The 13,134-nt window shown below is 49.7% G+C and overlaps 1 protein-coding gene across 2 annotated transcripts in view; it reads right to left on the bottom strand.

Annotated features, from left to right (window-relative positions):
- Nucleotides 1–13,134, bottom strand: part of ASTN2 (astrotactin 2) — a 301,533-nt gene that overhangs the window by 5,179 nt on the left and 283,220 nt on the right. The window contains exons 11-12 of one of the 2 annotated variants that reach the window (XM_044439906.1): nt 2,950–3,050; nt 1,147–1,330 (exon numbers count right to left, since the gene is read on the bottom strand). In XM_044439906.1, the coding sequence (XP_044295841.1) occupies nt 1,147–1,330; nt 2,950–3,050 (285 nt within the window). Of the gene's footprint in view, nt 1–1,094; nt 1,331–2,949; nt 3,051–13,134 lie in introns of those variants that run through there. The other variant, XM_044439905.1, reaches the window with a different exon arrangement.

Raw genomic sequence — 13,134 nt, forward strand, 5'->3', positions numbered from 1 at the left:
TGGTGCAGACTCCTAACCCTAATATAGGGCCAAATTTCCCTGGAACAGAGGGCCATTTAGAATAAGACTTCTTTGAGCAGCTTTTTCTGCGCAGCTCATCATTTCTCCCCATGCTAAACACGTTCCAACCATCAAAGTTATGCCAGGACACACCGTTTTTCTAACCCTAACCCTACCCTGGTGCAGATTCCTAACCCTAATATTGGGCTCCAGTTCCTTAGAAAAGAGGGCCATTTTGAAAAATCCTTCTTTGAGTAGCTTTTTCTGTGCAGCTCATCAGTTCTGCCCATGCTAAACACATTCCAACCATCAAAACCATGCCAAGACACCTCGTTTTTCCAACCTTAACCAAAATCCTGCTCTGGTGCAGGACACCCCAAAAGCAACACTCCGCCGAAATCACCCCCACTGATCCGAAGTTACTGCCTCTTTATGTTTTTTCAAAATGGGTAGATTTTTTGTCAATCCTAATTACTCCATGAATGGAATTTGTGTATAAATATGACCTTTAAATGGAGGAATTTTTGAATTTTTTAATAGCACCCCCTATGTTTATTTTGGGTAGGTCGGCCACTTGAACTTATAGGACAGGTGGAACTTGAGAAACCTGGAAAAGTATCCAATGACATCATCCTGTGAAATGCCCAATCTGAAGCATAGAAATACACACATAATAACAACGAGTTCCCAAGAAATATGGTTTGATCCTAAATCAACCTGAATTAGAACTTTGGCTCTGGAAATTTCACTGAGGGGAAGACACTTCTAATTCTCGAGTTATGTTTAGTGCCAATAGGGAAGGAAGTGGGTGTGCGGGGAGAGTGAAAGTGAGTAGCTTACACAAGAGAGGTTAATGAGCCATCACAGAAATTACAACCAGTAGGGGCTCCCTTGAATTAATGCCTAGACAAGTTGTAAATGGTTTTAAAGGACTGCTAATGGTGTGTGGGTTATAATAAGGTGGAGGAAGAGAAGAAGGGGCTTCTAATTGTATCCAACAAATGTGCATAGGAAGTATCTAAGACGATGCTCATCCTGAGGGGCATAGCATTGATGTTTCAGAGTGGGGATGGTGAGTAGGGAAGGTTTGCCATTGAGCCAATGGGTATCAGGAAGTGAACAGAATTACGGACTTGCCAACATTACCTGGGGCCAAGCTCATCCTCACTGCGCCACACGAAATCTCCAAACTTCTCATAGTGGGAGTTGTAGTGATGCTGGACTCGGAAAAGCATGGAAGTCGAGACCTCCATCAAGGTGTTGTAGGCTGTCTGCTGCTCCTTCCCGCTGGTGTAGCCGTTGTACAGGTTGTAGATCTTATCAGCTATCTCTGGAATTAGAGAGGAAAAGAGGTGGACAACGTCCACTAGTCTGGGGAGCAGATTTGAGCTGAAATGTGTATTGAACAAGCTGGTGGTAAGGCAGAAGGCCCCGCTATCCTCGGCAGGCTGAACGTATGTGTAGACAGAAACGGAAGCAGAAGTGGGACTTTGGACCATGGCTCAGTGGCAGAACCCAACCGAAAGTCCCAGATTTAATCTCTGGAATTCTCAGTCCAAACAGAATGCTGGGAACGACTTTTTCCTACCCCAGACTCTGAAAAGCCACCAGCAGGCAAATGAGGCAATACAAGGCGAGATGAGCCAGTCATCTGGCCTAATATTGTCCTTCCCAGATCCTCCAGGCATTCGTAGTGGATTCCCCGTGCCAAGGGCAATTGCTTGCCTCAAAGAGCAGAGCTGAGAAACTGATGCTGGCCTGAAGGAGGCGTGAGTGTGCGATATGGGAAGAGGGAGATTCCATGAAAGGGTGTGCCACCACCGTCATCTTCATGAGGGTCTCCTGAGTCTGAGAACAGTGGCTGTTCTGCCCCGTCACCTTCCCCCAAGTCAACTCAGAAAGACTTATTGTACTAGCCCAAGGCCATGACAAATGCATGAAATGAATGTACATACACAAGATAAACACCGGACCCAAGGAGCACCTGGCAGCATATCAGAGATCCCAAGCCCAATTTGTGAGGAGCATGCATGCCCTGGATCAGGGCCATGAGGAGGAGTCAGGAAGGGCTGGGGCAGTATCACTGGAGCTGGAGCAATGGACCACTTTGTTGGGAGCTGAAGCCGTGGAACGGCTCCCCCGGTGACGGGAAGCATGGTTCGTGCTGTGAGCGTCTGCAGGATCAGGGGCACACACGGGGTCCTTGCAGGGAGGAGAGCCTTTGAAACCCTGCAGCACAGTGAGGAGCGGAAGGCTCTGACCAAGGCCTCCCACAGCTGCTCAGCCTGGCCACAACAGCATGGGCTCCCAGGGTGGTTGCCAGGTCCCGATTCAGAGTCTTCTCCTCAAAGGCGCTTCGCCTCCTGCTAGCTCCTGCTCCTGCCTTTGCTTTTGTCGTGACCTGGCCCAGCCCTTTAGTCCTTCTTGGTATTGCCCTTCACCTCGCCAAGCTTTTTCTTCCTGGTAGCTGACCTCAGCTTGCTTCTGGACCACACCTTTGCTTCTAATTCTGCAATGCTTCATTGAGACCTGACCCTTCTTGACCTCACCTCTCCCTTCTGGACCAGCCAGAACTTGCCAATATCTGTCCTTTGCCCCTTCCTGATTCTGCCTTTACTTCTGGAACTGCAGGTCTTACTAGGTGTCTGCTCCTTGGTTGTTCCTGACTTCACCTTTGTCTCTGGCCATCTCCAACAGCCTCCACCATCCCTGGTCCTGGTGCTCCATCCCTGCTCCCCTGCAGCCGACTTCCCAGGCCAGACACTCTTGCCGTGGTCTGTGCTGGACAGCTCCTCAGAGAACCTGCCCTGCCCTATGCTGGACTGGTTTGATCAGGCATCCTTTGACCCACATGGCTGAGAAGCAGGACGAGACAAGCGCAACCACTTGCCCAGCTGTGCAATGCTTCTTAGCAGCATGGGATGACAAAACAGTTTCCAAGGAGTTTACCCTCTGCCTTGCCGTCATCCACCAAGGGGCAGGCTGTTCTCAAGGTGACTGTGCTAATCTCGGAGTGCCTTCCTCGTGTGTCCACAGCATAGAGGGTGAACCTGGAAGAGAAGCATAAGGGCAAACTGGGGTAGCTGGGCCAGAAAAACGACACCACCATTTGGCACATCAAAAGGCTGAGCAAGAAGACAAGAAGAAGGACCCAAGGCAACACACAAATGAGTAGCATGCTCTAGTGATGACGCTTACAATGAAAATATTCTAAGAGGCCATAGCAAGGAACATACCTGATAAAATGTAAGTGTATCCTTTAAATGGATTAATGTGGAGGCAAAGGACATAAACGGCTGGACCCCTCTAGGCTGCTTTGCAAAAGAAGTACCTGCTGATGAACCCAGGAAGTCCACCGATAGCCTGCACCTTCAGTCACTCCAAAATGGAGTTCCAGAAAACTTTTTTCTCTCTTGCAGACAACTGCACACATGGCCAACTCACATTTCATTCTTAAATTCACAGTGCAGTTGCAATGAGGGAGAAAAGCACAAAGTGACTGAGGCCCAGAACATGTCTTGGCCACACTCGGTGGAAGATGTGGCCCCGGTAATTCCCTGGCCAAACCTTCACCCAACCCCTTTCCACTCCACGCACGTTCCACCTCCATCCTTTCAGAGCCAGGCAAGGCAAAGCAAGGACCAAGGCCTGGCTTTGACCAAGGGCAGGAGCCCATCTGGGTCTGAGCAGCTGCTGTCTTGGAGGTCCAAACTATCTGGCAACAGGGCATCCACTGGCAGAAGACGGATGCCCGCCCCCCAACCCCAAGGCAGCCTGAAGCCTCTGGAAGAGAACTGGGGAGCAGCCATGTTCAGAAGCTGCTGAAGCTCAAAGACTGGTCCCAGTTGTCTCCCTGTGTGTGGCAGGAGCTACACTTGAGTTTAAACACCTTGATGCACACAGAAACATGTTGCCCGTGTGTCTCTCTGTTTTTGACCACGGAATGAGACAAACATAGGACAACCAGGCTGGGGCATCCAGATGCATTCCCTCTCCATTTCCCCACTGCTATTTCAACAGACTTCAGTATGACAACTTGGGATATTCTCATGTGCCAGAAGCAGCTTCTTCATGGCTACAGTCAACTGACCCAGCAGGAGAAACATGGCTGCAGGCAATGATCCGAATCGAAGGAGCATTGAAGCAGCATTACAAGAACTCTGCGTCTCGCCTGAGGTTGCTTTTTCAAACTGTCAGCTTGCATCTTGCTGTGAGAGGCAACAGTGATGCTGGAAAGGGTGGAATACAAGGAAACGCTCTTCGGAGATGCCCACAAGGTGTGTGCTTCACACAGAGATGCAGAGAGAGAAGTGAAAGGCATACGCCGGAAAGGGATGGTGCAGACACGAACCTGATTGGCTTCGGTGCTTATCGGAGTGTAAAGAGACATTATGAGGAGATAAAGCACTAAATGCACATCTCGGAGCAAGAGCAACCGGGCATTTCATAGATTGTGGAGCAAGGAGCTGTGGGCATAATGCTTTTGACTATGGTTCGACCAAAAACATAGCATCATTTCCAGCTTGATTATTCTGGCAGGGTCAGCTACATCTAAGTCTCTCTTCCCTACATAAAGAGAATTTCCATGAAACTTGGGCTGCAAAATTTCCCACCCCTGAGTGTGCAATTTAGGAAGAAAGGGGCTGATTTCCAACATCAGTGAAGAGAGATTGTCTTTTCTTTCTACCGCCAACCGTAAGCTGAGAGGTTTGTCATCTTCCCAGCCCATGTACCATAGTGATGCTATGTGCAGAGTGCTTGTTTCCCCTCTGATGTCTGGCTGCTGAAAGATTATCTAAAGAAATAGCAAGAAAAAAAATATAGGGGAAAGGAAGGCACCTGCGAATAGCTGAGCTCAGTCTCAGGTTTATCCTCCCTGAGATAAATTCATCTCTTGAAACTCTCCATCTGCCGATGAGACCACAAAAACCGGAGGGTTTTGGGTTCAGCCCTACTTCAGTTCAAGAAGTGTTTGTGTGTGAACTGTGCAAGCTCTTAATGGCCTGCATCCAGGATCTCTATGTGCTACCCCAGCCACGAGACAATTCACTGAATCCTTTTTGGATATCTGTAGAAAAAAAAAAATCCCCAGAGGCTACTGCAATTTAAAGCATGTATTTATAAAAATATAAAACAATGTATCCACCAAAGCCACAAGAATGCATTTCCTCTTTTTGATGGCAACTCTGTGATTTGGCATAATTAAGGAACAGCAAATCAGCACAGAAATGCTTCTTCTTGTGGTGGTGAAGCACTAGGAATGGAGTCTCCTGTAGGGCTTCATTCTTTGAGTTGATGTTGCTGCAGCTGAAACAGGCTCATTAACAGACCCTCTGTGGTGACCGGGGATCGGGGTGAGCATTAAGAGGGTATATAGGGCTCTGTCAGGAAAACAACCCACCTCCCTGAAAAACGTGGTGGGGAAGCAAAGGGGGCTGTTTCGAAGAGCAGAGCAAAGAGATAGAAGATCTTGCCATTGGGTCAGAGGCAGCACCACTGCTTCTGAACATCGGAGGAGGAGATGAGTTGGAAGCCTGATGAGAAGGGTTGATTAAAGAGTGGCTATGAGTGGGGAAACCTGCAGGCTTCTCATGGCAAAAGATCTGCCTTTAGGACATCAGTAGCCAATGGCAGCTGATTGGCTTACATGGTATGATTTCCCCAGCTTCTGCTTGTCTGTAGGCCAATAGAACTGGCTGTGAATGACATGGCATCCTGCTATTGATGCACTGACTCCTCCTAGCCTGGGGGTCCCATGGAAGAAGCCCATTTGGAGAGAAATGGCACTGCAGCTGCAGGCTGGGAGGAGGAGAAGCTGTGAATAGGTGTGAATGTGGCTGGGGGTGGAGATGAGAAAATCTGGCCACTTATTTATTTATTTATAATGTGGATCCCACCACATTAGCCCTAAGGCTCCTTATTCCAGCTATCCTTTTGCTCTGGAAGGGGTGGGGGATGATATGCAGAATTTCAGTGAATCTACATTTTCCCTTTCAACTTCTTCACTAGAACCTGAGCAGAAAGGCTGCAGAGAATGGCAAGCCGGTGAAGTCGCAATGTTCTTACCCTCCAATTGGAATCTCTGGGTTCTTGTAGATGGTGGAATGAGGGATACCTTAAGCAGGCCTAGCCTTTGGAGACACATCTTTTTGGAGCTCTCAGTAGCCAGGTTTGCAAGAGGGTGAAACAACCCATAAGGTGACATTGGGTGAGTTCAAGGCGGACAGAATTCCGCCTGGCAAGATCCCACAGGGATGCCGATGCTTGTGGCTACATGCTCGGTAGCATCATTGATTGATTGATATCCTGCCTTTTTCCTACAAAGGGCTCAAGGCAGCTGACATCATTCTCCTCCTCCATCTTCTCCCCACAACAACAACCCTGTGAGGTAGGTTGGGCTGAGAGTCTGTGACTGGCCCAAAGTCACCCAGTTGGCTCCGTGGCTGAGTGGGGACTCGAACCCAGATCATCTGAGTCCCAGTCCTGCGCTCTTAACCATTGCACCACACTGCCTCTCTGTCCCATTTGCCCCATTCTGGGGGAACTGCCCCAGACAAATCTTTCAGACCTGCTCCTGCAGAGGCTGCGACAGCTGCTAGGATCAGTGTTGTTTCAAGGCAAACGTTTGACAAGCCTCTGGCGAGCAGTTGCAGTTAGCCTTGGGGTGAAGATGCCCACAAAGAAATATTCAATGCTAACACTGCCTCCATTAGTCAAACATCTCAGCCTAACTGGCTTTCACATTGTTAGCACAGGAAGTGCCAGAAGACAAAGCTGAAAGCTGTTCAAAAGTGCAAGACCCCTTTGGCAAGAGAGATTCAAGGGAAGGAGGTGATGGGAGCAGACACAGAAACATAGAAACAGAGCGAGTCAGAAGGGGGGGTCTCCCGGGCCATCTAGTCTGACCCCCCGGCTCCAGCCGACAAGTATCTTACACTTAGCAGAAGAGAAAGAAAAGCAGTAATCAAGGAGCTCAGGCAGGAGTGGGTGCCCAAATGGAAGCACCCCCTTTGCACGGCTGTTCACTCCCAGGTGGGCCTTCCAAAGATAATTGCTTTGTAGCTTGGTCGGCTAAGGAAAGCTGAGTTGGCTGATCGCCCAAAGCCTATTTGGAGTGAGGGTGTGTGTCCTGCCCTTGCTCTGATTTGGCATCCTGGCAGTGTCACATAGAGAAGTTTGATTGGTTGTGGGAGACTGGTTTTGTGAGAACCTGGTCATGGTGCTATATAACCATTTCTAAGAGCAGAAGAGGGCAGCTGGATGCTTAGGAAAGGGAAAGAAATCCTACAGGGAAAGTTGTTTCAATTTCCTGGGATGTTAGCTTGCCTGGGGAGCAGAGCAGGTTACATGCATCTCATATCTTGTCCAGCCCTACAAAGCAGGACAGCAGCCTTAAAACAGGGTTAGCTTAGGAAATGCTAGAAAAAGAAGCACTAATCATGGAATCTCACAGAAGTTCCCCAAAACAAGCAACTCTTTTCTTTGAAGCTTTAAATTTAAAATTTGTGAGTCGTCTTGAGACCCATTTTGGATAAAGATGGGGTAAACATGTTTTACATAAATAAATTAATTAACCCTGCAAGCAGGGATTGTTTTTATATGAATATATGTAAGCTGCTATGGAGGGATTTCTGGTTGAAGATGGGTTAAATAAATATCAGCACTAACAACTTTCTAATCTACATGGCTGTAAACACACAGAGAGAAGTCTTAACCCACCAAGTGTCTTGTTCTACAACTCCCATAGTCCCCCAGCTACCATAGCTGACTGGGGAGGTTTATGGGGACTGTAGTCCAACACATGCAGCTTTGGAGAAAGATGGGCTAATTTAGACGTGCCCTAACTGCAACAGCAAACCTTTCCTTGGTCCAAGGTCACTCATCCCACACAATGTGGCAGCTGCCCCCAGTGAGAAATATTGCTTTCACGTCTTCTGGTTTTGACAGTAAAGTAGGAAAGGCTCCTGACATGCATCCCATTCTTGCACCTCTTCTTCCTTTGCTCGGAAGACAATTCCCACCAGTTTAATTATGGCAACCTCCAGGAACAGTATTCAAGCCCCTGCAGTCTACAGAGGGTCTTCAGGTCCCATAAATTGCATGATCTAGTCAGAATGTATCACTTTTCCCAACGGCACCCGCCTGCCCTAACTATATGACTTTTCTGCACTAGCCTTATTAAAATGATGGAGTTTCCCATTCTGTATTCCAATGCTCCCTTCCTTTTCATTGCACTGAAATCTCTGGAGGGAAAACAGGAGGACAGTGGGATGTGGAGAATCTACCTCATCCCTGTCATCATCCTGACCCCAAGGACAACGTGCCATGTAATCTGAGCCGCATTGCTCACTAATCAGACAGAGCAACCAGAAAATAACCTTGTCTCTGGTGGTTCGGAAGGGAAAGAGAGGATTCTGTATCAGAACCCAGGAATGGGTCCGACTCAACACCAGTCACAGGTAGCTTATTATGGGAAGCGGATGCCAAGCAAAGTTCAGAGGCCTCTGTGGAATTCAGATTCCAGGCATACGCCAATGTGAATTTGTTGGCTTCTGTCCAAAGGTATACTGGGCTCTAAGGTATGAAGTCGGCTCCATGCGACCAAGGGTTGCCCAATTATCTCCATGATCCGGGAAGTTCGGAGTGGCCCACAGCTCAGTAGCAAAGCACACATGTCGCATGCGGATGGCCTCTCTCCACTCTCTGGCAGCTCCAGAGAAACCCACATTCTGGTAGCGAGTCGGTGGCTCCCAAACAAAGAAACATGCCAAGAAGTGAAGAACCACTGCCGGCCAGAAGAGACAAGAGAGGCTGGCTTCACACGACACGACAGGCAACCCAACCCCACAGTTCAGGGAGTATCAGCAGCATGACTTCGACTTCCTCCCTCTCAAACAAGTTTGGCTGCAACCATGTTTGACGTCTGCCCTGGTGTTGGTGGACAGAGCCTAGGAGGAGGGGAGTGGCTATGGAGGCTCCACTCAGAAGCACCTACACAGGCAAGGGCCTCTGATTTCCCAACAGGGATGGCCGCACGTGACACCTTGCCACTCACAGGAGCACTTCTCCCAAGACCGGGTTCTAGAGCAAGGCTTATGGCCAAGTGGCTGGATCGTGCTTTGCCTGCTTTGCAAAGGCTTGGGAAAACAAGCACGCATCCACCTTGCCTCTTTCGCTGCATGGGAGGAGGCAAAACAGCATTCCCATCTGCTGGGAGAGCTGAGCCCCACAACAAGGAGGCAGTCAAAGGGCCATAGACCCTCGGGAGATCACAGGGAACATGAGCAACACAGAATTCCAAACAACGGGGAGACAGAATGTGAAGACTGAGCACAAGAGAGGAAAACAAAAATTAAACCTCAGAATGTTCTGATTTTCCACAGAAATAGCAAACAAACTGAGAAGACGAGCTATGAGGCTGCCAGAGTGGTGGCCCAAAGATAACTGAGGACTAGGCATGCATCTGCTAGGGACATGCATTCTGGGGTCATGTGGGGAGGGCTCCCACCAAAGCATTCCTCAGGCGTTGAAGGATGCTGATCGAACCTGCACACATGTGCTGAGCATCAGGCTGAGACGCACAAAGAAGCCCAGGAAGGTTGAATCAGTGTGGACCTTCCCGCCCAACTGAACCTATCTTGACATTCTGACCAAACCTTCAAGCTACGTAATAACAAATCTGGCCTCATGCTCTACCTTCTCAAATGTTCTCCATCCTGGAGGGCCTTCATTCAGAGGGTCACCATAAGTTGGACATCGCTTGAGGTCACAACACAACAACGACGACAAGGGTCCGATCAAACCAACACCTCTTCTGGACACAGGTTGCAGCACTGGAAAGGGGGATATTTTGCCTAATTTTGGGATGAGGAGCATGATTTTATGAGGGAGGAAATGACCAGATTGTGCAGCTTCTGATTGGTTGGAGGCTGCTCTCCAGAATACTCCTTTTACTGGGGCATTCTGGGGAAAAGGAAAGTGCGTATGTGAAAGTCACCCTGAATGCAAAGGCTGCAGCGAGTTCATCTCCTACAGCCTGTGTGTCCTTTCCTGAAAAAGAGAACAGGGGCTTTCTCACTTCTGCCTCCGATGCTCCCTGCCCCAGTGTGAGGCTGGGAAGCCACACTGGGAATTCAGACCAGGCGTAGCTGAGTTGTTGCAGAATAGCAGCTCGCCCAGGCTGTGGGGCATTGCAAGCTCAAAGGGTCTGCCAGGAATGGGGAGAACCTCCCCAGTTATTTGTACCACTTCTGACATCCCCCCTGGGCCATGCTGAATTCGGAACAGGAATGCTTGGTTTGTCTCTGCCGCAACCTTTGGGCTCCATTGGTTGCCCAACAAAAGCACACAATCTGGGGATGCTAAGGCCTCTTGTTTGTGGAATTCTTTCCCTCAGCCTCCCGACATGGGAGGGTTCCTATTTACACAAAGGTTCAAATGTTTTTTTTAAATTGGTATTATTTTGCAGTCTTAGGAACCAGATGGACAGAGAGAAGCCCGTGGGGGATGTGATCCCAGAAAAAATGTGCCGTCCTTGACAGAGAAACATTCCCCTGTGGCAGTACCACAATGTGTGAGAGCTTAGCTGATTGCAAAACCGGAGAGCAAAGCAGCATGGTCGGATGGAGAAAGGAATGCGAGGTCTCAGAAGCTCCCGGAAGAGCACCCAGCAACCCCAAAACACCCCTGGCTGTGCACTGAACCAAATCCTCCAGCTGGGCAATGCCAGGCTGAACATACAAGCACATCCTTTCGGGGTCGGCCTAGCTGCTCGTGTCGCTGAGCATCTTGCCTCGGATAGGAGGGAACAGATGTTGCTGTGGCAGTGTGTGATGGTGCTTGGCCAACAATTCTGGGCCTTCACTAGGATTTAGCTCCAGTGCCTGGGGAGATGAAGGCTTTGGGGATGTCACCAGAAAAAGGGAAACGTCTTGGTGGGCCAGGCTAATGGCTGTTAAAGTGGAAATTGGCCATGCTTGAGGGAGTCACGGTGGGCCAGCTGTGGCAATGGCACCACGGAGTCTCAACATGTGAATCACGTGCACATATCATTCACAGGCTGAAAGGAAGCGACTGCTTCATACAAAAACTGCTGTGACTACTGGGAGGGTCTGGCCGCTGTGCAGCTGAGGGCAGGTGGAGGCCAACCCAGAGGTGGGACAAGGGAGAAGCAGCCCGTGCACCGCAAAAACAGATCTGGTTGTGTGGAGCAGCTAGCCAGCCTGACCCAGAAGCTTTGACGAGCTCCAGGGAGTACCCCTTGCCTCACGTGGTCTACAGGTGCTGAGCTTTCAAGACTGGCTTGGATGCAAGAGGCTGAACGCCTCTTCTGCTCCCTGTGTTCAGGGAACCAGCTCAAGACCCCATGCAGTTGGAACCTATGGCAATGGGCAACTAGTTCCATGGCAATCCAACACGAACAAGCACTGGGTAACGGCAGAGATTGGCTTGGTGGAAAGGAGCTTGGCAACCATTAATCTTCTGCCCGTGGGCATGCATACCATCTAGAATGCATTCACAGGGGCAAGATGATCCTGCATTCTTGGACTGCTGCCCTTGGCTTACTCCGGGGATGTGGCACCCTTTCCCCCTCCAGCTCAGTTTTTCCTTGCCTTGCAGTTTCCCAGCTGGAGGATCTATGCGGCCATCCTTTTGCCCCATCTGTGTTCTGCCACAAGTGCCTTTTCAGGGGTGGCCCCCTCAGTTGTACAGCAAGCTCCTCACTGAGGCCTACCTGGGGCCAACCTTACTATCATTTTCGTGCCAGGGTGCCAGGGTAAGACTGTCCTCTACCACATCCAATGGTTTTGCTATTCTACTCGGGCTTGTGTTAACCGCTTAAACAGGCCTTATGATTTCAATGGTAACTCATGTTCACAGGACCGGTTGGGTCCTTGGGCGAGACTGAGCCAATCCCTCCTTTGCAGGGTTCCTGTAAAAACCCTAGAAAAGAATTGCAAAGAACTTTGGCACAACGACGAAGAATTCCCCACTCTCGAGGTCACCAAACATCATTGGGCACCATTTCCCATTTGGTGCCTTACTGCATTCCAATCACCAAATCCAAGCCAGAATTCCATGGAAGGGTTTGAATAGGATTTGGGAACTGGACCCCCGGGATACTGGGACAGCAAAAGGTGCACTTGACAAGCTGAAAGAAGCCATAGAAGAGCAAAGGAAAGGCACTGTCTCCGTGTCTTCTGTGGCACCATTCAGCAATCCTTCTGGTCCTTCAGCCTTCTTCTGGGTCACTTGCCTGGCCAGGCCTCCCCGGAGATCTCCAGGCCTCCCTGGAGATAACAGCTCAAAAGCCTTGAGTTGTGAGAATCCCTCACACAGCTGGGATGGGTCCACGCATTGCTATCAGAGTCTGATAAATGACAGCAGCTGGGCTTGGAAGGGGAAGGGGAGAAGACGTAATGTTTTGCGTAAATGAGAGATTAGAGGAAACATAGGTTTTCAAAAAGCAAAAAGGGAAAAAGAAATTAAAAGGCAAAAGAAAGCAGCAGCGGCACGCTTCTGGAGATAAGGCGCAAGAGGAACTGCCTGTGCTTTTGGTTTCTGTGTGTTTGTTCTTAATTTGTTGCTAATTTTTGTTGCAAAAAATAAAACAGAGTGTGTATGTGGCAGGTGTCAGCAAGGCCTTCCTTAATTAGCTTTATTGATTCCTCAACCCACTCTGCACATACGGTGACCTTGGCCCTAGAAGCATGCATGCCTTTGGCCCACCCTGCTGCTTGGACAAGCAGAAACACTTCAGTAGAGAGACAGAATGGCTGCGAACCTCAGGTTGGGAAGGGGCTCCCGACTTTGTTTCTGCATTGCAACAGGACTCTCATGAAGCAGGTTGTCAGTAACACCCACCATAGTTTTGCTTATCTTCTAGGGCAGTGGTGGCAAACCTATGGCACGCGTGCCACAGCGGGCACACAGAGCCCTCTCTGTCGGCCCGTGAGCCAAGTCGCCCCAGCATCGCGCCAGCAGCCGAGCATCGGATAACAGCGCACATAGGGGCCATGCGCATGCTCGGAAAGGAGTAGCGGCGCCAGGCGGTGACGTCAGGCGCCGTGACTCATTAGCCACAACTCGTCCGAGCTTTCGCATGGCTGGTCAGTGTGCTGCCAAGGATTGCTT

The sequence above is a fragment of the Varanus komodoensis genome, unplaced genomic scaffold, assembly GCF_004798865.1.
Source record: "Varanus komodoensis strain SLA01 unplaced genomic scaffold, ASM479886v1 scaffold36, whole genome shotgun sequence".
Taxonomy (NCBI): Eukaryota; Metazoa; Chordata; class Lepidosauria; order Squamata; family Varanidae; genus Varanus; species Varanus komodoensis.